Source organism: Apteryx mantelli, chromosome 14 (assembly GCF_036417845.1).
Source record: "Apteryx mantelli isolate bAptMan1 chromosome 14, bAptMan1.hap1, whole genome shotgun sequence".
Classification (NCBI taxonomy): Eukaryota; Metazoa; Chordata; class Aves; order Apterygiformes; family Apterygidae; genus Apteryx; species Apteryx mantelli.
The window spans coordinates 105,107-130,037 of NC_089991.1; the positions used below are offsets into that span (position 1 = coordinate 105,107).

General features: G+C 41.9%; 2 protein-coding genes across 3 annotated transcripts in view; both read right to left on the reverse strand.

The window, feature by feature from the left end:
• Window positions 1-1,723: 1,723 nt before the first annotated feature.
• On the reverse strand, window positions 1,724-17,078 carry REEP2 (receptor accessory protein 2). The gene is made up of 8 exons (XM_067304746.1): window positions 16,998-17,078; window positions 16,611-16,683; window positions 11,027-11,103; window positions 9,502-9,622; window positions 8,827-8,940; window positions 8,284-8,431; window positions 7,831-7,988; window positions 1,724-6,680 (listed from the first exon to the last, which is right to left on the reverse strand). The coding sequence occupies exons 1-8, from the start codon at window positions 17,027-17,029 to the stop codon at window positions 6,606-6,608; spliced, it is 798 nt and encodes a 265-aa protein (XP_067160847.1). The 5' UTR covers window positions 17,030-17,078; the 3' UTR covers window positions 1,724-6,605.
• A 6,216-nt stretch (window positions 17,079-23,294) lies between these two features.
• The window catches only part of KDM3B (lysine demethylase 3B), a 59,957-nt gene continuing 58,320 nt past the window's right edge, over window positions 23,295-24,931 (reverse strand). For both annotated transcript variants that reach the window (XM_067305026.1, XM_067305025.1), the window contains exon 24: window positions 23,295-24,645. In XM_067305026.1, coding sequence (XP_067161127.1) covers window positions 24,565-24,645 — 81 coding nt within the window. In that variant the 3' untranslated portion in view covers window positions 23,295-24,564. The remainder of the gene's footprint in view (window positions 24,646-24,931) is intronic.

Here is a 24,931-nt window from a genome sequence, read left to right on the forward strand (position 1 = left end):
TTCTTACAGTCCTGACACACTTTCCTCACTAGAAAATTTTAATACTAGATTAAGATGTTCGTATTTTAATCTCACTCCCCTCTCCTGAAATGTGCCACCTGGGCAGCAGAAATCCTTTAGTGCTCATATATGCATTTCTGTTGCTTACTGCCACAAACACTGACACCACACACCAGTTACCCTCATCAATTCTGCTACACAGTGAAGCAAAAAAAAAACTCACGTCCTTGTAGAAATTATCACTAAACAAGATAAAATACTACACATCAGCAAAAGCACTTTTTACTCTCTTCTTGGGAACAGTTTTCAATACATTCTAACATACACCTACTGCATGCCACAGAGGCATTACCAACCAAGCTCCAAGAAAAAGGTAGTCAACACCTCCCACTTCCTGACAGTGCAGGGATGCTCTATACCCATCTCCTGTGTGGCAGTACAACATTTTGTCCAAAAGCTGAATAACAGGCAGAAAACTTTAATTTTACCCACTGTTGCCAAAAAAAATACAGGTTATAGGAAGTTTCTATTTTCCATTTGGCCAAATGGCTAGGAAAAAGGTGTCTGTACAGATGCTGAAATTGCCTGTCACAGCTGAATCAATGTAATGTAGATATCTATAGCCGGCATTTGCAGAAAACTGTCAGGCTGATCTGCCTTGCCAAGAAACAAGGTTAATTAGCAGGTTGAAGCTTGCTGTAGGTAGACTGCTTTGTACCAGTACTAATTCACATGAACCTAACCTGCTATTCCTACAATATGCAATGAAGACATCCTCTGACAGTACTGTTTATGGTTAAATGCTTGTCACTGAGCCTCTCCTCCCTGACCTGCTACAAAGAACACAACTCAGTTCCCTATCTTTGATGACTCAGTATGGCAATGCATTTTTACTGTTGCTGCAAACCCTTCAGGTACAGTCTGAAACAATTACATATTACAGAAGGCTCAGACTCTTGCTGCTTAAGAGTTCATTCAATTTGCAGCCCTCCCACAGACATTACTTCTAACAATATTTGGTTAAACATAGAATACTCCTGTCCAAAGGGTCAGCAGTAGGCAGACTGCAGCCAGAACCCACTTCAGGGAAAGGGATATAGCAAACTACGCTAATAGTAACATGCTCAGGTTCCACCTGGGTCCCAGCCTGAGGCCTTGTTATACAAGTCACTGTATGATGCTAGGTCATAAGATTGGATAATGAGATAATGGAAAAAGGCTAAATTTTGGCTTTTAAAGCAGGCATTTTTGTATCTCTACAGTCAGCAAAATGTAATCCGTTATCTAATGTAAGGAAACATGAGAACTGTGACTAGGTTGTGAGAGGATAGGAGCCGAGAAACAGAGCAGAGAAATAATGGTTTACTTGCAAGGGGTTTATGGAAATGTTTTGGGGAAAGCAGCAGCAAAGACCTAAATTTACCTGCAACACTGAAGAGAAACAGAAGCAGATGCACATTTTCTCTGCATTCTGTATTATTTTGATTCCAGCTCTTCACTGTAAATAGAAAAATGGCAGTTCTGGCATTGAGCTTCGAGATTCTGCAGATGCCTATGTATATGAGCACAGCAAAGTTCAGAGTTTAGTTCATCATTCTGGTCCAAAAATACAGCTGGGGGGACACACAAGTAATTTCCCAGATGAATGCTTCCTTTGGAGCTCCCTGCTGGTGCTTCCCCAGCATAATATATGTACAACAAAATGACGTAAGATACTCGATACTCATCCAGTCCTCCCTGCAGTCTATATGACTGCTGAGAAAGAATTCAAACTTTATTGTTCTGACACGATGAAAGGTTCAAGAGTTTAAATGCATGCTGTTCAAGTCCAGCTTAGAAAGGTAAGACACAGAGTCAGAGGTGCTGTGAGTGAGAAACCAGGCTCTAATCTGTATGGTGCCTGAGGCACAGAAAGAGTCAGCGATATTTCCTGGACAAATCTTTACTGTACATAGCCCCATTTTCTGTCCTAAACTGTAGCACAGGTTCTTAGTTGCTATGCAAGTTTACTGTTTTCAGTTACCATTCAAACCAATTGTTCTCACCAACTAGTTACTTTGGACACCTCTTAAGATCTCTCTTGAGGCCTCTAGGCTTGACTTAGCATGTTCATAACAATACCTAGAAATAACATAAGACTGAGTCATGTTTACAGCTTCTTGTAATAGTGCCAAATTCCAGAGGAAGGGTGATCAGACATCCTTTCTCCTCAGTAACACTAAAGCATATCCCCACATGGCATATGCATATACGCACATACAGCCTCTCAAACATTAAATTCAGTAGGTTTCAGAGCACATATAGAGCACACAAACTCATACAACTTCTGAATACTTTGCTGGTTTTCCATATATCTGACTTCAGAGGGCAACTCAGAGAGCAGCACCGCAAGATGCCTCAGCTAAGTGGCAGATTACAGATTCCTAGTGGGCTAAGCAAGAAAAACTAGAGTATTGACTAGTTACATACATCAGTGTGGTTCAGCATCTCCCCAGCGAGTTGCAGAGTAACATGATAATACAGTGTCCCCATCAGAAAGAAGGGTAAGAATATTCTTATTCAGATTTCTCTCTTCAGCAACAAGTTGCACTTTCCAGCATTATATGCAAGTTTGGAAAACAGTTAGGAAAACCCAGCTCAATTTAACAGCAGCTCTCAAACATACAGTGACATTTCACATTTAACATGCAAGCCTCCTTGGTACAATGCTCTGTGCAGATCTGAGAACCAGTAGTGTGTTCCATAATTATCTCACTTTCCTTCTAAGGCACTGTATGTCCTGCTGATTAAGATGGCAAATTAAATAAAACTCAAAAGCATCAGTTTCTGGAAAGTCAGGGTTCTCTGGAAATCTTGCTTTTCAAGGCAGAAATGGTACGGCCATATATTGTGAAGGAGTCATACTTCCAAGAGGGATGTATAATAAAGAAAGCCCACCACTGTGAAAGGACAATGAATGGAACACACTGCACTAAACTGGAGGAAGGTGTGATTTTCTGAGAACAAGCTTTCCAATTTTAAGAACTCTAGCATCTCCTTCTCTAATACTCCCTCTACTTATAATCTAGTCTAAAAGAAATTTCCCCCCTAGACCCTGGGAAACGTAAGGCTGGAGAATCAAAAACTCCCTGAAGAACAGTAAGAAATCAAGATATTTAGCTGGAATGGTGGGTTCAAGACCTTACCGTAGTCTCCTCTCTCTTTTCCTATTTCTTACCTACCCAGGAGGGCACTGCCAAGGGAGAAAACATTCTTCCCTTTTATGTAGCAAGTCATTATGTTTCTCAGAAGGGAAACCATGTTTCATGGTTTTCTTTTCCAACTGCAGAACACTGACTCATAGTATTATAAAGTGTGGAGGTATGACACTTCCTTCTGAAAGGAAGTCATGGCTTTACTTTGTATCTCGTGGTGCAGGTACTTTTGGATAATTTTTAGGCACACAACCCTAAAAACCTCAGGTATCATTTTCTCTTATTGTGTTTATCTCTGTGCCTAGGCATATTAGCAAAGGGGTATAAACACTGAACACCATGGGTTCTACTGTGAGGTGAAGATTTAACCATTTGCTTAACTGCACAATGAAGCCCACAGAAGATACTGAATAGGAACTACATTTTAGCATTTTCTGCTGAAAACACTGAACAACAGCTGCTAAAAGCATTTTATCAAAACAGCACATTCAGCATTCTCATTAACAAGAGAACTTCTATGCATGACCATGCCATCCAGTGCAGAATTATATCTAGAAACTCCCTAAACTATCACATAGGTGGTGGCAGATCTGCAGAGGCTTTGATCAAGCAGAGCGAAATCTAGCAGTCACTTACATTTATACTGGAAGAAGAACACAGTGGCCATGCTAAGACACTGTTCTTGCTCTGGGTAAGTTCTGCTGCCTGACATCATCAGCTTCATATCTCATACTAGATGTAGTCCCTGATTCCACTCCAGACTTATGACAAGAATTCATTTAATTTTTCCACACAACAAGTCAGAGTAAAACTGACCCATTCTCACCCACAGGCTAATGGCATTAAACATCAACGCTAAGTAAAAGATATTTAGTACACAATCTAGTTCAGGAAGACAGAGGTAAATCCAAACACCCAAATCAAGTCTTTAGAAATCCTTCCTGCATTTCAGAACAGGGAGAATTACTATAAATGAACTGATTCTAGAAAGTATTCTCGAAAGTCACTGTATGAAAACTGAGTAATCTGAGACTAGTGCAACACACGTACAAGGAATAGGCAGGAAAATCAGCACAAGGGCAGACTATCTAATCCCTTGCTTCCAAATCAAGTTCCTCACAATCATTTAGATAAAGAATTTGCTATGGACACTTTTATGTTAAAGAAAGTCAAGTAATGTGGTCATAGAGGTACTTGGTGGGTAGAGAATAATGGTTCTATCTTGCTCAATATAGTATAGTCTAGGACAGCAGTTCTTCACAACTGAATCTTCCATACATTCAATAAAGACTTCCTCTCCTACATTTTATCCCTCATATGGAAAGAGGGATTTCCACTGGAAATGGAAAGAATTTCTGCTTCAATACAAGCAATTGCATGTACAATACTAGTGATACATGGATACACTGTTTGGTAACAAACTAAAAAGAGCAAACGACAATTTTTTTTTAAACTCAAACCTAAAAGCCAAATCAAACAGATTTTCTACTGGGCCCTCAAAAGGCTTACGGATAATTTAGGACAAGCATTTCCTGACAAGATGCAGGTTTCTGACACAGCCTGTAAAGCTACAAATAAAAGCAAAAATAACTTTTTCCCTATTTTTCTTCCCCAAAATAGCTAGGCAATTCATAAAAATTTTCCACCAAGACAATGGAAAATGAGCAAAATTTCAGTCCCAATCTTAAAAGTTGCAAACTTTTGAAGGGATGTCCTTTAGGACAGAAATACATGTGCAGCCTTATCTGCAGAAGTGCTTCTATGCATTGTCAGCAGCAAAACACCAGGGTTCAGCAAAGAGTCCAGTTTCAGAAATATGACAGCAAGAGACATAGGCAAACAAGAATGCCTGCACCTAGAGTCAAGAGTGGTCTTCAGTTGGGAAGGAGGAGCCAGATTCCTTTGGTTGCTAGTTTCAATAATGATTAAGATCATGGAGTACTTGTTCAGCCAGTCACATTTATAACGGTGGTCCCCTATTATGTATCTCAACAACAGGAGCTCTACCCATCTCATAAATCCTCACTGAACCTGCTGGTATGTGTACAGGGGATCCCCCCTTAACAACTCTCAACAGATTAGAATCTAGAATGGCTTGGCATGACTCCAATTTTCTCTGCAGTACTGCAGTCTCACTCCCACAGAATATACCCTACTTTCAATGTAGTTCTGTCCCAAGTGTTGCATATTGCTCATGCCTCAAGACATTGATAAATGTGGCACATGGTCAGACAGAAAAAAATTGTCCAAGGGCTGGAGTAGGATGAAGTAAGAGGACTGATTAATCCCAACACTGTGCCCCACTCCCTTTTTTTTCCCCCCATAAATGGAACCCCGGGATTAGTGAACTTCATACTTCAACTGTTTTTTCACTTTTCATGCTCTGAAGACTAGCTCTCCTAAAGCTGAAAGACAAGGGCTTCTTGAATTTCTCTGGTATGTCTGAAGACTGTATTGAGCTAGGTTTTCCCCAGTCATCATCATAATGAAAGAATCTGTGGTAACAACCATCAGGATGATGCAGAGTTCAACCACTCCCTGCCCACATTCTCCCTGCCCATTTTTCCTTCTCTCCCTGATGTTCTTACAGGTATCAAAGTGAACAACAGAACTTGAAATAAAATTCAAGCAGCTTCAAGGAGCAAGCCAAAAACCTTATGGATGCCCCACTCTCCTTCTCAATAGTTAACTCTTACAAATACCTGTATCTGCTCCATCACATGTGCATATACTAGCACTTTTTCTTCATAACTCAGTTTTTCAATTCCCTCACTCAACCTTCTGGAAAAATAAAATAAAATAAAAATCAAACTCTTATCTTCCAGTACCAGGAACCGGAATCTGCCACATTCCTCCCAGGAGCCTGTCCTTTTTATGTTCAAAAGTACTCAGCACACATCATTTCAGTCCCCTTCTGAAAGGGGCTGGACATGACCGGTACTGGTCATTCTAAAGGAGAATCAATTATATTGGGCACTTCTTAACAACACACAGTTGCAGAAGGATACCCAGAGCAAGATAAGACATTTTGGGGAGCCACCCACCCTTGTGGAACTCCAGCGTCTACTATTTTTTCCAGCTTCTGTGCAATGGATGTCTCTAACCCTAGTCAGTTCTTCCAGCAAAGATTTTCCCCAACTAGGGTTATACAGAGGGAATCCCAAAGCAACAGGCTATGTACAGACATATTGGCATTCCCTCCAACAGAGGGATGAAAAGGAGAAAGTTCCAGAGGATGCGTATCCTCTACTTCATGTTCTAAATCTCAGCCTCCCCCTTGCCTTGGAATGAGCTCTACAAAGCAGTAGCTGTTATGTACATGAATCTCAGCTCCCTTCCTTTGGAGTTTCCCTTCGAAGGTGACAGGCAAATCCTGGGACAGAGACAGGTGCTGGGGAGGGGGAGGTCTCCTTAGGATGACTCGACAGAAGCAACAGGACCTGCAGCTTTCTTCTTGGGGCGAGCTTTCACACTTCTTACTGGAAGCTGAGGAGAAAGAAAAAGAGCCATCTTACATTAGTTTACTTTATACCTAAATGTTTAGCAGAACAAAGAAAGGATGCAGACATATATGACATATATGTTACACAGAGTGCCTAATTACATGTAATGGTGTCTTGTACACCGTAAATTCAGGGTCAACAGTACAACTTAACACGATGCTTTGCTGACTACTTGTCTCCAGATTATTTAATTATTACACTTAGCCTGAAAAGCTCTACAATGTGATCTAGTCATATACCACTCTTCAGCTTAAAAAAAAAAAAAAAAAAAAAAGCCTGAGTTAAGCCAAGCAAATAACATAAGATGACCCCAACTTAAAAGGGAGAAGTACTTTATCATGTATAAATCAAACCACAAAAAAAAATCCTCCAAGTAAGAGCAAAAACCTGGAAAGCATCAGCTTGAAGAGCATATTCCACAAATCACACCAGCTTCTGAATGAAAAGATAATTAAACTAAAATTGCTCCGAGACACAACTGCATTCATTTTTATGTATGGTGTGTTTCAATTATATGAATATAGGTAGCTCGTGCCCATCTGAATATGGCTGCAAATACCCAGGGAGCATCACATGGCCATAGGAAGCAACAGCTCAACAATGACTAGTTACCAAACTTCAAGAGGACAAAACCTATCTATACGGGCCCCAAATGATACTTCTGCCAAATCAGACATGCAGAAGTCCAGGAAGGCTTAAGAGGGTACAGAGTATTTGCATTTTATATGAGGAGAAAGTAGCTGTCCCAAGAATAAAGGAATAAAGGTCACAGCAGTACTATGCATTCAGACTGTCTGCAACAGACAGGAGAGAGTATAGTCAACAAAACATGCCAACAAAAAAATACCTAATGTCCTACCCTTAAACAGAACACATGAATGAAATAAAAGTTTGGGTCCTGGGTTATGACAGAGGTTTCCAGGCACCATAAGAATACAGAAGCTAGACACCTGTACAGTAAGTGCACCTGCAGACAGCAAGTGCTTTCATGTAGGACTCTACTAGCAAAGACTTAGTCCAGCAAAGTTTACATATAAACAGCTTTTAAACTCAGTGAGACTGTGAAGCCAGAGCCTCCCAACAGAGCTCACAAATCAATGTCTGTACTGGAAATAACTTACACAGTAGCTCACCTCAGCTTTTGTCATCTTCTTAGAAGCTTTGAGGCTCTGGGTACGTTTAGGCAGTTTGTCTCCTGCATCTTCATCTGATGGGTCTGTTCTAGTCTCAGATGGGGTTCCATTAGATCTCTGTGCCACACTGCTCTCCTCTCCTGAGGAATAACAGGAAGCTAAGGAAAAACAGAGAGAGTTTTATCAAAGACTTTCAAAAAACCACATGAAATCTCAAGTGGCAAGTCATTAGGACCACGTGGAGGAGAGATGTCAACAATCCTTATGAAAAATAACCCAAAAAGTAAAGAGATGTGTTAGAAGATGGGAAGGAACTAGGGAGGACAACACAACTTCCTCTAGATAATCTGCAATCCCGTAGTCCTTCCAGGACTCAAAGCATGAAGTCCAGGGATCCCCTCCCAGCTCACCATATGAGGCCTCACAGAACGGAACAGCGGTTGTGTTCTGTACCTGAATCCTCAATGGTTTCAAGGAGACTCCCACCAGAGGGGTGCAACTGTGGCTCGTGGCTTCGCAAATGCACAGTATCCTCATCCCGGATCAGAGTGAGGTCCTGCATGCTGAAACTTCGCAGCTTCTCAGACAAAACTCCCTGGCCCTAAGAGGACATGAAAATTAGTGTCAAGGACACTTTGCCTTCACCAAGATCATCTCACATGGGATCATTCAGAAGTGGGAAGGTGCCCCATTCCCCACTAGGGTACTCTGAAAAGAACAGAGAAGGGAAAAAGAGAGGTATGCTCCCATGACCAACAAGAAGGCGGCTACAGCAAACTCCATTCCTCCCCTCCCTTCGCTCCTTTTGTAAGTCAAGGGACAGAATTAACTGCAAGAAAAACTGGAGGAAAGGAAAAGTTGACTGGTCTGAACAAGTACCAGCATCATTAACAGACCCACAGCACTAGCTGCTGGGACACAAAGCTAAACTGCTGGGGGATTCGTGCATGTCACAGAAGCTTACATTGTGTTTGTAGTACACAGGGGTGGCATTACCTTTGCAGCTGCAGTAACTGCTGCATTGGCAGCCAGGTTTAACCCTCTCTTGCCAACTCGCATCATGGTTTCATAGCTCTTGTCACGAGCCTGAGTGATATATTCATCAATTTCCTAGGAAGGCAATGGGGAACACAGCATTTAGGTCCTGGTTATAAATATGAGCAAAGTCTCCCCCACCATCACCTTTAAAAACACAGAGCTCATTGGGATCCTTTTATCAAGGCTACCAGCATCAGCTGTCATTGATCAAGTACCTGTCTTTCCTTTTTATAGAAAGCTTGCAAATGCAACTCTGATTTACAGAAAGCTATCTCAAATTATAGCAACTGAAACAATGCACTTGCTTATACTGAGAACATGAAAGAACAGCCTGGCTACAGAACACGCTGCTTCTGTCATGATTCAGTGAGCTTAACTACTGATAGTGACTAGATGGGCTCATGGCATTGGATTAGTCAAACATGCTTTCTAAGCATTAGGGAAACAACTGGCTATATTGTCATCTTCAGTAAGCTGCAGCATGACATCTTTATGTCAGAGACAGGATCATTCTACATCCGCTAATGTCAGCACAACCACGACTCACGCGTTTCAATTTTTATTGTGGCATAACTGAATCAGAAGTCAGTCAACTTCCAGACAGGTCAAGATCTTCTGACAACAAGCAAGTACCTTCTCCTTATTGGAGAGCGTTGGGTGCACAAACTTCCTGTAGAGGACACTGGAGCCCTTGGTGTAAGGGGACAGCAGCCAAATCACAAATGCGATTTTCAACTCGAAATAAAAGGGAAACCTGAGAGAAAGAAAGGGAAGAGAAAAAAAAAAAGAGAGAAAGATGGAGAACTGGAATCAAGATCAGTACAGAGTCAGAGGGAGACAACTGGTAGAGAGCAGCATAGGCAGAAAGAACAAAGGAAAGAGTAAAGACTCAGAAAAAAAGAATCAGTATGTCATGTCAGAAGAGCAAAACCCTCTTTGAAACCTTAGGACATACCTTCTTCAAGTGTCATTTAGTCTTTCATCCATAGCCATGAAAACTTCATAAACAGGGCATCCCTCAGCCCTGCAAACACACCAAGTTACAATCTGATAGCCATTCTCACCATTATGAAGTTTGTTTAGAGACCGTTCACTGGAAGTTAATATTACAGTAGTTTCCCTCTCTTTTTCCAAGGTTTACAACTAGGTTTTCAAGAACTCTCAAGCTCTTGCTAAGGCTGATGGCTCAGTTTCTAAAACTTCCAGCAGGTGCTTCTCAGACGAGACACAAAAGGAGGATCAGTGTAAATGAAAAAGAGCTGGCAGCACGCAAGTCTTTCATCTTTAGCCTTCATTCAATAAAGTCTCTGGGAAAGACAGCAGAGATTCAAGTATTTGAATGCAAACTTTCTACTGCACATATTAGTAGTAAGAGACTTTTGTTTTTAGTGGGTCATTTTTAGCACGTGAACAAGACCAAGCTCTTGTATGGTTCAGATCTTCGTCTGCTTTTCAAAGTTCATGCAGGAAGAGGCAAAACTGCTGAGCACTTCTGTAAGACAGACGGAGCCATATCATGTTTCTTTAAAAGATGCAACTCAGACTAGGGTGGGTTGTTTCAGAGATATGTGCAAAGCACAAAATACTAAAGCAATGAAGAAATTGAAGACTTCCTGTTCCAAAGGTCGGTCCAGTTGAAGATGTGAAACAATGACTTGTCAGTTTTGGAAGCCTCCATACAGATATTGCCAAGCATGACACACACCACTGAAAAGCTTAAGAACCTGCTCTCTCCCCCACCCCTGAGAGTGGAAGAAATTCTCATATAAAACACCACTCAGAGCAGAGACATGCATCTGATCTGCTCCTCCATACAACAGACTTGCAAAGCAATACAGATCCCTTCCCTGTATTATTTTTTTTAATGTGTCTTTTATATCATCATTTCCTAAATTCTATTAGTTCACATAACAGCTTCTCAAAAGTATTTTGTGCAATGAATGGATGAAGACCATCTTATGGACCAATTTTAGCTGTTTGCAGCTGCAGGAGACAAAACAGCTAAGACAACAGCTGCTACCCACAATGTACTACAAACCTTCAAAATCTTCATGTGGGTTGAGAATGCCTAGAGGAGAGACAGAGTTTATTCTTAGCATCCTATCACTACTCCTCTCTTCTATAAAAAAAAAAAAAGATAAGCCACCAAGATACTCACCAAGAAAGAACAATGTCTGTAAGTGTTTCTGCTGTGGTGAAAAAGGCAAACACAATCCAGTACATCATCCACTTCACCTACAAAAGAGCAGTCACTCACTAGACATCCACCAGAACCCAGAGAGAAAGCAAAATGTCTTCTCAGTAAAAATGACTCATCACTTCCACAAATTAAGAGGAAGTCAACAGCAAGAAGGCATATATAATTGGTAACGGAGGGTCACATACCAGATGTTACATTATAGTCTGGGAAAACATGTAGGGTTAATGTGCTGTAAATAGATAAATCAGTACTGATATATTGAAAAATGCCTGTCCTGTAGCAATATCATGATGTAACAATAGTGCTGTGATCCCAAATAAAAAAATTTAAAAACACTTAGCAGTTCACATTAAAAAGTTATATTCTTTAATACATAATGACTACATTAATAAAAATATATGTGCAAATGTTTTAGTTCAGCTGTAGCCCTATGTTTTCTTGATTTTAAGTGTTTCCATGGGGAGAAACAAGACAGATGTAGTATTTTACTTTTACTTATTATTAAAAGTATTCTTAGCCATAACTATTGCTCCCAGAAATTACATGAGGGACTTTTTTCGTTTTCCTAAATAAAGTCTCAGCAAGAGGGGCAAGAAAACAAAGATCACACCACACCAGCGTTATCTTCTTGTTTAAGCTCCAGTCTAGTTTACCGGGTGTATTTAGTGCTATTATGACACACTTGTAGCAGAACATCCACCTCCCTACTTCCTCACACCTTTCTCTGGAGTAGAAGATATTTCTTTCAAAGTAAACACAAAATAACCCCTCCCCTTCCCCCCCCCCCCCCCGATCTACTGGTTTTGTAACAAATTTCTCAGTTACAGGCCAAATAACAATATTCCCTAAGAAGAACAAGCTAAATTATAAAACCTGCTACCCAAAAGTTTCCAGTAGCAGAGTCAGGATCTTATAAGGGAAGTGGACAGTCTTCTGTGCTGTCAAGAATTAAAAACAAATGTGAGTAGAGGATAAATGGAGACAGGAGGGCACCTTTGCTAAAAGCAAACTTGACTCTCATCGTCAAGAACGGGAGAAACAATCTGAATTAGGGAAATTCTGTATTGAATTTTCTTGGGGACTAAAAAAGAAACAAAACAAAACAGACTCTGTATCATTTTGCTTTTTTTCTCCTATCAGATGTTTAAAAGTATCTTGCATCTCATACAGTTAGAAAATTCTAGCATCAAGATCTTTTGGACAACAGTATTGCTAGAGTAGATTTTTAGCAATAATCCACATATTAAAATGACATTAACAGTTTAGTAACATTCTCAGTTACAGCAAATGAAGTTATAAAAGCCAATATTTCCCCAAACTTACATGTGTTGGTAAATTTGGTGATCTGTAATAGAAAGATGCTCAGGAACTTTCTTAAAAAAACAAAAAACAAAACCAAAAGAACTTACGCTGCCTCCAACCCTCTAACACAGTAGACTGTTTTATACATAGTCATTAGTAACCTAACTGATTTCCACTTTATCGTGCAACTTTTCAAAACACAATGTAGCAAAACTCTTATTCTATGGCTCTCCCGCTGCTTTTTTCCCCCTTGTATCATCAGTTTGGGCAGGACCAGGTATTATTCACTGGAGTTCTAAAGCAACCCTAAGAAACAAACCGTTAACTCTTGGATACAGCAACTTAAATCAGCCCCTGTACAGAAAAGGGTGTGAATAATGACAAATGAAAGGCAAACAGGATGCCAGTGGGTGAGAGATTTCTGGGAAGCTATGCACCAGCAAATCTAACTTTAGTATTAGGCAAAATGAAGGAAATCATAATAAAAGCAATTAGTAGATAAATAGATATATACAATATAATGAGGAGTATGTTTTTTGCTGAAAGAAATTAACTTTACAAATGTAGTAGAATTTTTTGAAGGAATCAATAAGCTCTTGCTACAGTGCTCCCTCTATATGGTATACAGAGTTCCCACAAAGTTTCCAACAGGCTGAAACACTCAAAGAACTAAACTGTCAAGGATAAAAGGGAAGGGACTCCTGAGGATTAACAACTGGTTAAAAGATAGAAACATGGGATAAAAAAAATGGTCACTTTTCACAATGAGGAAAGTAACCAGTGGAATCCCACAGGAATCGGTGTTGAGATCTGCACTGCTCATCTTCATGAAAGATCTGGAAAAGGCTGTGAGTAACAAGATGACAAAATTTGCAGAAGGTACTTTTCTACCCAGGGAATTAGGTGAGAGCTGGTGAAAGAGTTCAGAAAGGGGCATCTATACTGATTGCTCTTCAGCTGACCATTTTATCGCTCAATGTCATTAAATACAAAGTAATGACCGTGCAGTTTCTGCTTTTTCTTAGTGAGCACTATTGTGGTTACATAAATTAGCTCCTACCACTCAGGAGGGGTCACTGTAGCCAGCCTGATGAAACCACAAGCTCAGTGCTCATTAGACTTTTTAAGTGCTAACAGAATGTTCAGGAAAGAAGAACAGAAAACATCATTATGTTACTGTTTAAACACACAGCGTGTTCACGATTTCAATACTGGACACAGGTCTGGTTCTTGCCTTCTGTTGCCTCCTACCACATTTCATCCTATCCTCTATAGCCAAAGAAAAAAGAAATATAGCTGAACTAAAAAATGCACAGAAGCACAAACAGTATGGAACTATGTCTCCATAGAGAGACATTAAATAGACTAAGACTCTTCAGACTGCAAAAGAGAAAATGAAGAAAGAAGAGGATACAAAAGGAAAAATCAAAATACAAAAAAAAAAAATCAAAAGTTTCCTAGAGAAGTTCAGTAGGTGCTGAATATTCATTACTTTTTACAATAAGAGTTCAGGGGAGCCAAATTAAAAGTGCAGACATTTAAAAACATCTCCCCCCACCCACACGCACACTTGATCAAATCAGGATACCAGATGGCAAGAGTGAAGAAGGTTTGGGGCACGGTCATGGAAGATTAGTACAGGGAAAGCTGTTGAATAAACTAGAGGAATCCATCTAGCTCTGGAAGTCTCTGAACTGCAGATTATCAGAGCCGGAAGAATAGAAAGTGGGGGAAGAATCACTGTTTTCTTTCCTACAAAGTTTGTAATGCACAGATTATAAACATTGTCAAAAACTGAATCAATCCAAGTTGTATTTTTTTGCTATCCATTAAAAAGGAGTGAGATCTTTGCCACTCAGGTGATGACTGTCAGCTTCAGCTCATGGTCCATAGGGAGTCTCCCCAACTCGCACCAAGAACCTACATAATTTAGTGAATACAAAAGCATAGTTGGAATATAGATTTGACCAAAACTGCGGACCACATGCGAAGAGAAACAAGGTGCTTCTTTTAAAAGAGCCTGAAATACCAGAAGCAGTTTGTCACAGCTGCCCAAGAACTTACCATAAATGGATTTACATCATGGGGGGGGGGGGTAAGTTTGCACTGTGCTCTGTGGTGGTATAGCTGGACTATTTTTGATATCTTGATCTGCGACAATGTGGTCTTCAATACAACACAGTCTCTAGCACAGCTATTCCCCTGTAAGTCCTTTCTCCCCCACCTATGCTGGTTCTTAAGCACTATGAGGAAGCAACAATACATGGACAGAGCTGGCTTTGAAAATATGCAGCACAGCATTCCAATTTTCCACTGACTTTTCACATGAAGAACGGTTTGAACAGATATTACCCCCCTTCCTTGTATTTAACAAAACTGATCTTCTCTGTCTTTCCACTTTTGTTGAGAAATACAAATCTCTCCAAAGATTAATGAATTGGGCAGATGGAGTCCAACATCGAAATGTTTATTTCTAATGTAGCCCTCTAAAGCAGAAAGAATTTCTATATAAGATCAGTTTTAGCAGTTCAAATACAGTATCTTGAACCAACTCCAGTATTTTTACTTAAACCAAGAACAAGAGCAAATTCTTTGCTGCAGCAATCCAGAACTATCCATTTCAAGAAAACTCTATCAATAAAGCATGAATCCCACACTTCTCCACAAGGGCCCTAGAGGGGCTTACAGCCAGATGACTAGTCGACATTACCGTTAGGATAACTTTACAACACCCAAGTACTCTATCTCATTTCCTTTTTTACATCAAATTAGGGAAGTTTTTTGGCAATTTAGATACCAGCTACCAAAAGAAAATCATATCAATACAACATTTGCATTCTGCAAGATGCATAGCACTACGTGCCTCAAAAACTATCCTGCCCACAGAAAAAAAGCAAGTTTCCTGTAAAGAGTGCCTACAAACTCAAGGGCTCCATATTTACTAGGTCTCTAAACTCCAAAACAAGCATGCCAGAAGACATTTAAAAAACATATCTATATTTTTTTCCAAGTTCTCAACAGTGCAATTTCAAACTGTGAAATCCGAATCTGTCATAAAGTTAACACAGATCCTGTAACTGGAACACAATCATTCCATGACAGACACTCATGAGCCAGACTAAAATTCTGGGTAAAATCTGCATTTGATTAAACAAATGAAGGTCATAAACAACTGGGAGGAAAGAGAAGAAGAAGACCAAAGAAGGCGGTAATAGGATTACAGAGAGAATTATAAAACCATAGGATCATATAATTATTATGATAGTTTCTTCCATCCAGTTACCATGAATAAACTTAATAGTTTAGGAAGGATCATGGTATTTCTGACTGAGAGTAGCAAAACAAACAAACAAACCAAAAAAATCAGCTGAGTCAGATGTTATGCTTTGTAAATTTGTCCACTATGAGCTAGACTGTCGTCCTGGCCAGCGACAAAATTTAGCGGGCTAAATTTTAAGTTGATGTGCAGGACAAGTCTATGCAGTTCTAGCAGATGGAAGCAGTATGAGACATAATAAGACTAAACCCTGTAATATTTATTGTTAACATGTCATTCTGTATGTGGCAAACAGAGCCAGGTGGATGAAGAGTCATAGACTGCACCACAAACAGCAACAGTGACACAGCTGAGCAATACTGACCTGGGTGAATATCCTATTCACCCATGTTACCTCTTTGCTCCATCTGGCTACTCCTCCCACTAAACAGAAATACATCCCACTCATAAGCCAAATAGCTCTCGTCTCCACCGGCCACCTCAGAACACACTTCTGTAAGAACAAGGCGCATCGCATCACTGAAAAGCATGTGGTGCTGTATGTACTGCCATCATAGCAATGATGCAGACAGAGAGAGAAAACGATTTCAGGAAGGCAGAGGACGGAGTCCTGACCAACAGGAACCACCGATCACGAGCAAGGTTTATAGAAAGGCATAAGCCAAGGGAAATTACTCAGCTTTCTAAAAGAAAACAGGGGCAGCATTGAAAAGGCAGTAAAAGGAGTCAGGGCAAGGGCAGAGGTAGAGAAAAGAACTTGTCGCTGGACTTTGAAATGCTTCCAGACTGCACTGTTTTCTCCTACTTCCCCTCCCTCACCCAGTGTCGCTTGGAAAAACCGCATTTATGGTTTGAAACCTCCCGTTTCAGGAGGTGCCCCCCCTCCCGAGCCGCCTCTCGGGCGGCCGCAGCGACCGGCCCCGGGCCGGGCCGGGGCTGGCGGCGCGGCGCGCCCCTACTCACATATTCCTTCACGTTTTTCGTCTTCACGGCCTTGTAGGAGGAGTACGCGGGGTAGAGGGTGCCGAAAATCAGCCTGTGACAAGAACAGATCCCCTCAGGGCTGCCCGCCGCCGCCGCCCCGCCGCGATGCGGCCCGCACCGGAGGCGAGACGGCGGCCACCGCCCCGGCCGCGCCCCGCGGGTCCCCGGGGCGGAGCCCTGCGGCAGCGCCGCAGCCCCAACCGCGCCGCGGCCGCCGGCACCCGCCGTAGCGGCCTGTGAAGGGCCCCGCGCATCCCCCCGGCTCGGCCCGGCCCCGCTCCCGGCCCCGCGCATCCCCTCGGTTCGGCCCGGCCCGGCCCGGCCCCGCGCATCCCCTCCGCCCGGCCCGGCGCCCGCCGCACTCACACCACGAGGCGGGAGATGATCCAGGAGACCATGGCGGCGCCGCGCGAGCTGGGGCGGCGGCAGGGCCAGCGCGGGGCTCGGCGGCGGCGGCGGCGGGGGGCGGCTCCTGACGGGCAGGTTCCTGCAGCAGCGCAGCCCCGCCCGGCCCCTAAAGAGGAGGAGCCGGTGCGTCGGGGGCGAAGCACCGCAGAGCGCTCCGAGCATCGCCGGCCCCGCTCTCAGCCCGGCGCCCCCGGAGCCCGGGGCCGCGCCGAGGAGGGCGGTGGAGCCGCGGCGGGAACGGAGCGCCCGAGGCGCGGCGGGGGGAGGGCTGGGGCCGGGGCCGCCTGGCGGGTCACGGCGTTTCGGCGGCCCCGGCTCCGCGCCGGGCGGGGCGCCGAGGGCTGCTGCGGCCGCGGGAGGGGCCGGTGCTCGCCGCGGGCTGCGGCGTGAGGCGGCGCTGCGGCGGCCGAGCCGCCCTGCCGCTCCCCCCGCCCCGGGCAGAGGTCCGCCGAGCCCGGCCCCCCCGGGCAGGGGCCCGCTGCACGTAGCAGGCGCTGGCTGAGGGAGTCGTGCTCGTGCACAGCAGGACGCTTCAGCCGTTGCCAGCGCTAATTAATGCCGCCCTCTGCCCTCCTCCCCCTCCGTTGTCTGTGCATACACGAGAGCTGAGGACGGAGGCGGCTTAGTACACAGATCACTGAACCACATCAGCTAACAAAGATGACCGTTACATAAGCCGTTACTTAAAAACACTATTATTGTGCTAGAGAACTTAATGTGATTCTTTAGAGAAAAGAAAAAAAAAGAAAACTGAGGCAGCACTATGGTAAAACCTTGAGGCTTGCCAAATCTCCCTTCTGAAAAGCAAAGTGATCGAAGCAAGGCAGAGCGAAAACAATGAGCTGCTAGGGAAGAATTTTCTCATGGATGCATGAGCTTTAGTATAATGAGCTACAGTGAAAAATACAAAACATCAGCAACTTCCCATTAGTTCCCATTTCCAAAAGTGGAAAAACCAACTGTCTCTATAAATGGTAACAAAGAACATTTTATCATACTCTGCTTTTGGGTAGGAACAGCCACAAAACGATTGCATATGGGACTGCACATTTTTACCATTGACTGCATAAACAACCTACAAATAGGAAGAAAGGAGCCTGCCCGACACATCCAAGTTGTACAAACACGCACAACCCTCACCGTAGTGATTCTGGTTATAAACCCATCAACTTCATATGGGGGACCAGTATGGCAACAGCTTTGGTGCTTGAATAACGCATTCATACTTCGCAACTGGACGATGCAGACAGGTCAGATGGAATCCAGCGACCTGGAGCGTTTGATTTATGAAGAGGTTGGGAGTGCTAAACAGCTACAGCATGGGCAGAGCAGCACTTTAGTGTTTTGAACTGTATAACGAGCTGTCTGAGGAGCAATATGAACATTTATGGTGCATTACAAATAAGCGGTGATAAGAAAAACAGAACATGAACATTAACGTTAGTAAAGCAGATAGACTTTGCGAATGTCATAAGCAGGAGCTCATTGTTAAGTGGCAATGCTGAGCTTTAGAATGGGTACAGGAAAGATATTTTAAGCTAGCAATTTACAGGTAATGATAAGAAGCTCAATTTCTTTCCATGACATAAAGATGACTGAGAAATTAATTAATTAACCTATGTTCTCACAAGGAGAAACTCCTGGTACTGAAGGGCTGGTTAAAGGCATAACAAGAGCCAGCTGCAAGTCAGATTAAACTAGAATGCTTTATTATTACTAGTATTTTATTATTTTTGTCATTAATCTAAGTTATTAGTAATATTGTAAAGTGCTGTGAAATTAAGAGCTTAAGGCCCATCCAGGATAGCAATTAATTTGTTAATTTTTAAATTTAATTTCTAGCAGAGATGCTACTGCTGGAGTAGCTCATGACATACTTATTTGTGTGTTCTACAGATGGTTAAAGTAGGTGACTAATGATCCACTATGGCCTGAACAACGAGGCATGGAAATGAAGCTAACTGTTCCTTAAGAGCAGCTCCAGCAAAGCCACATTTAGAACAATACCTGGTCAGAGTTGGAGATCCTGCCACAGCTGAGGTCAAGCTGCTGTAATGGAGAGAAACAGCAGTTCAGTCAGGACTCAAGAACACAGAAGTGACTGGAAAAGCTTAGCAGGATAAGTAAGGGTCTATCAGAAGAAAGGTGAAGTGGAAGAACACAAGAACCCTCTCCCTGAAGCTTAAAGGTGCAGATTGCAATGGAAGAGTATCAAACTCTGAAAGCAGTGAGGAAAACACAGAAAATAAAATGTAAACTTACAGTACAAGCTGACATGGTGGAAGGTAAGGCCCTAGAATTGGACAAGAACTTTTCCCTTTTTTAACCTATTTCACTTTGTGATTGAGAGCTGTTTTGTTAGAGGTGACCTTCCCAGGGGAAGCAGTTGTACTTTGTTATATCCAGGTCTTGAAACTCACTTTACCATTTTTATATTAGCCTACCTGAAAGTATACAAATAAAATAAAAAGCTTTTGTAAGGCAGGAAGAAGAGGGAGAGAAGAGAGCAATGTTAAGATAAGCAGTATCTGGTTACTTTTCAAACGCCCGGTGGGAGTGGGCAGCTGGTATGCCAAGGTTAGAAGAGGGATCTAGAGACAAGGGACAATTAGGAGAAGAGGAAGCTGCAGAGATTTCAGACTGAGCAGAGATTTCAGGCTGAGATGCACTGAGAGCGACTGGCCTCAAGCACATCTGTGTGTGCATCCCAGATATAGGATTAGCTAGGGAAAACTCTAGAAAATAAGGTTACTTACCAGTAACCAGAGCCTGCAAGATGCATTGTCCACAGGTGCTTTCATGCTATGCTCCACTCATACGCTGTATAGTTTCACTCCAGTTTTCTACCAAAGCAATACTTACAAGATACACTTGGTGCATGAATAAGTAGATTAGCATGTCATGCAGCTCAGTTGATACCTCTTAACTGTAGGTATCAAAGGGCTATCAGAAGTGAGGAAGGAGAAGAGTCATATGTGCATTGGAGGAATACATTTTAAAGACTATCCATGCCTGATATCTTCTTTCATCTTATCTGTATTGCAGGTAAATGCAAGTTACTTTTCCACATCCAAGTTCTCTAAGTCCTGTTTGATGGCTTCAGGTTACCCAAGAGGCAGTCTCAAAATCTTTTGGAGGAACAACTGCATGTTGACCTTTGATGTACTGAGAAAACACTTTTTTTTTTTCTTCCATATTTAATGTTGACTGGTTTAGTTCCTTTAGTTTATGAACATAGAAAAGGTTAAGTGTTGTAAGATTAGCCCTTGCAGACTGTTTCATTTCTAATTAGTATCAGGTATGGGAAGTTATTCAGTTGAAAAAGATGAAAGCTTCAGACTGGGGACATCATCTCTTCCCCTTGATTTGAGACCAAGGGGAAGAGATGAGTGTGTCCTGTGTAATATATTGAAGGCTTTGTGAAACTGGTGAATGACAGTGCTAAATATGCCACAGTTCCACAGAACACTGGCTGAAAGAACCACCAGAGCTTAAAGCTCTTATGGATATTCAAAATATGGTGCCTGCCCAGTATCTTGTGCAGCTCCATTTAATGGAAAAAACACATTCAGTAGAAGAAATGTCATGACTCCAATGAACTAAAGGTAACAGCAATATGATTTTTAAGGCCTACAACTGAAGTTCTTTTGTCTTTGCTCTAAAATTTCTCATTTCTAATATATAAACCTTTAATTAGTTTATGTTCCAGGTTACATATCAGCTGCTCCTTAAAAGACTGTAACCAGAAAATACTGTGACAAAAACTACTGGTTGTACATCTTAAAACAATATTATCATCACTTCAGTTGGTTAGTTTTGCGATAAGCTCTATATGAAGATGATGTATGATGCAACTTATGCTCCATACTGGGAGGGTGAGTGCTTAGACTGACCCTCTCCAAAAAATCCTGTTGAGAGAGAGCCCTAACACATGCCCTTGAGATCACCCTAACTACATGTGCACAATGAATATACAGTAGGCTCCAAATTAGCTATCACTGCTCAGGAAAAATAGCACAATCATCTCTACTGCAAATCTCAATGCCTCCATTAGTAAGAAATGCAGCAATAGGAGTGTTTCAGAGATGAATAGTGAGCATCACTGCGTCACTGCAGAAATGCATGGTCAACCACCTTTAAAACCCTGCATTTTGACCTGTAATTTGAACCTGTAATTTGAATCTTCTTCCCTCAAAAAATGGAGTAGCTGAACTAATAAGAGGCACAAGAAGGTCAGCCAGAATGATCAGAGGTACTGAAGAGGTTCTATGCAAAGCAAGACACTACAGTCCAAGACTGTTTGCCACCTTGGAAGACAGATACTTAGGGGGAGAGGAATTGCACATGAGAGAACCATGAAGCTAAGAAAATGGTCAAAGGGGTAAACAAAGGACAACCACTTCCAGAAAAAAAGATTCTGGAGCTCAGTTAGATTACTGAGCAGCAAAATTTAAGCTAACAAAGGTAAATACTTTTCACACAATTAAATCACATAACTCTGTCAAAGAATGTAATTGAGGCTGTAAATATAATTAATTGTGGCATCAAGATTATACAGTTTCAGTAAGCTTCCCAGTCTACTTAGAAGTACCATAAGATATCCCTGACCATGTAAGGCTACAGTAGAGAGCAGAAACTAAACATGTTTAAAAAAACCAGACCCCTGCAGTTGTGTATGTGTGTATATATAGATATACACACACAAACACACATAGGAAAGGATATTAAGTGTTTACAGATACACAATAATGACAATTCTATTTCAGAAATTCTGAAATTGTTGTATATTAGCAGTTGCATTTTAGATTAGTTGAACAGACAGAGGTGACAATTACAACATTTAATTAACTGAAAATTTTATTTTGGTGGAAAACAAGCAAGAATTGGTGAGTGGATTCTCAATCTAGATAAGTGTAAATTTGTGCCTAATACTGAAAGTGTTAATGAATTACTCGGAATGACTTACCAAATGAAATGGTACAGTCTCCATCTCCTGATGTATTCAATTCAGGTAAGAGATATGCTGTGTTCAAATAAAAGTTACTGGAACTGATTTGCCAGATGAATTTACCAATTTTTCCTGTTCTCATCTGGTCTAAAAATCTGGATTGCTACATATTTCTTAGTTTTAACACACAATTTTTGTCCTAATCATTCCTTTGGTTTTGGCTGAATATTGCTTTAGGTTGATTGCACTGCATGGTTACTAACAGAGAAAATACAACAGACAGAAATATTGTTTGGTAGACCCAATCCAAACAGAAAGCTTCAGTGTGAGATGCGCAACTCTTGTGTAAATCACTACATTTGGAGTGATCCAAGCTACTGCATTACCCGTAGCCAAGTCTTCGTCCCCATGTCCAATTATGTCCTTATGCTCTTTTGTACAGTAATTGCTGATACAAAACAAAACAAGAAAACATCTCAGATAATTAACCACTCAGAATGGCTTGCATGCACAGAGTCCAGCAGGAATGCACAGGAGACTCCGCATAATAAAAATATGCTGAAATTGAATGGTTCATGGGCTAGGGTAATCCTTTCCACAGGACAGAATGGTTGAGGTTGGAAGAGACCTCTGGAGATCATCTAGTCCAATCCCCTGCTCAAGCAGGGTCACCTAGAGCATGTTGCCCAGGATCGTGTCCAGATGGCTTTTGAGTATCTTCAAGGATGGAGACTCCACAGGCTCCTCTGGACAACTTGTTCCAGTGCTCAGTCACCCTCACAGTAAACAAGTTTTTCCTTATGTTCAGACAGAACTTACTTTTCAACTGCAGTGACTGAATTAGCTCATATTCACAGGAGAGCTGCAAAAGCCAAGGCATGAACTACTTGCACCCAGCAATCTACCTGAATGACTGCCAGCCAACAGGTCAGTGAACAGAACTGTTGCTGCTATCACAACCTCCAAGGCCAAAAGCCTGGGAATCTTTGCCACCTCATCCATATCTCCAGTGCAGAGGGCAGCACTGACCCCCAGCCTGTTAGGAAGACTGTGAGAGGAGGGGAGCACATCATAAGACATATGCTTCACAGCAGGATGGATCTTCTACTCAAAGGATCTGATAATCAAGAATGCATAGGTGACTTGGTATGGCCCCAGTATATACTTGGGACTCCAGGCTTAAAAGCCTTCTGGTCAGACACAGGGCAAAAAGTTATCAGGTTGTCTACACTACCCAGAGGCAGAAACTGAGACAGCCTCAAGGCAGGAAGGTCAGAGTCCAGGTCTGAAAGAAACTACACAGACTGTTACAGTAAATGACTTTTATTTAAAAAAAATGAAATAACCGTGAACATATTAACAGGCCTGCAGGTGGCACTACAGTACAGCTGGATATAAGGTAGATACATTTCCCCATGTACCCGGACAATGAAATCCATTGCATCAATGCTGACATTAGTAAATTCTGAATACAGTTCTATCAAGCAGGAACGTTTTACTTAAAATAGTTCTGGACAAAGTTGATACTGAAAGTTAACTTTTCCTTCACTTTTGGAAAGGATAGATGTCTTGAACTAGCACTGGCATTGGGTGAACTATTGCCTACGGTTACCAGTGCAGGGAGAGATGCACAACATCTCCACATGAGAACAGAGTTCATATTCCTTCTTCCTTCTCATTTTGAGGAAGCAGGGGGACAGGGAGGGACAGGGTAGAAAAGATGGGTGAGGAATAAGGGCAAGGGAGGTGGGGTGTCAATTTCTATTCACTCTCCTTTGGCTGTTTTTGTGCTATTTTGGACTGCTTTCTAAAAATCACTTCTTGATTTTATTGAAAGGAAGACTAAATGTAATGTGCCTTTCCTTGAAAATCCAGGAACAGTTGTGGTATTTCAAAAATACTAAAAATATCTACTTTCATGAAATATTAACTGTTTCACTACAAACCTAGTTTTTCACTAAATACACAATTCTCCTATTTCTGGAGTCTCCTGGGAAAAAAAGTGGGTTCTCCCTTTATTTCTGCAACTCTACAGTGTATAGAGAAACGGCTACAAGAAGGGGAGTGCAGAGAATAGCTTTATCCTTTTCCTTGGCCTGTATTTCACATGGGAAGATTACTTAAATTTCTGCAATTTGGCTACTGCTGGTCACACTCCTTCAGCAGCTATCAACTAAGTCTGCAGTAGGACAACCCACCTCCAGCGCATTCCTTCTAACTCTGTGGAAACTAACTAGGCAAGAGGAAAAAAAACATCCACACTCTTTATACCATTTCTAATCATAATATGCAGGAACACCATGTGGCTTCCCTATTATTCCAATTTGCAAAAAGGCCACAGGAAAGGGACATGGCACCTTTCATTAGAATCTGGAATTCTGCATGTAACAGTGCGACCTTCCATTAGACCTTCAGTGTTGAGGCAGCATAGAAAACAGTGGCTGAAGAGTGTGTGTAATACTGACCACACCAGCTCTTAGTGAGAAGCCTCTGCTCCTGCAGAGGCAGTCATGTGCAGTCCCTGTATATACTGTGAGCAAAAGGCTTACTTCACAGGGGATTTGGAATTAGCAACTCCTACGATCTAGCTAGTTTGGATTCATGAGCTTTCAGTGTGCCAACAGCATCTTTCACTGCATGGTAGATAATATTCTTCACCTGTAACAGGAGAGAAAAAAAAATCAGCATCTCCAGACTAATAAGGAGAGTCTTGCATACCTATGCAATCAACTTTGGCAGTTGAATTCGTAATAGTTGGGAAGTATACACGAAGACGTACAACACTGAGTTGCACTAAAAATTCAGCAGAAGTTAGCACTACTACTGCTTCAGGGTATCAACAGCACAAATTTAAACTGTCACAGACTACACAAATATTTTGGAAAACTGCACTGCCCTATTAACTCATCTTCTGGTCAGTCAGCAGCTCATTTATTCATATTAT

What these genes read in the sequence shown, in the direction of transcription:
- REEP2 (XM_067304746.1), bottom strand. Translation starts at nt 17,029, where the DNA reads ATGGTCTCCTGGATCATCTCCCGCCTCGTGGT. An exon ending in CGCTCTCCAATAAGGAGAAG is followed by an intron (nt 8,941 to 9,501) that starts GTACTTGCTTGT and finishes TTGCCTTCCTAG; the next exon opens with GAAATTGATGAATATATCAC. An exon ending in CAGTTACTGCAGCTGCAAAG is followed by an intron (nt 8,432 to 8,826) that starts GTAATGCCACCC and finishes ATGTCCTCTTAG; the next exon opens with GGCCAGGGAGTTTTGTCTGA.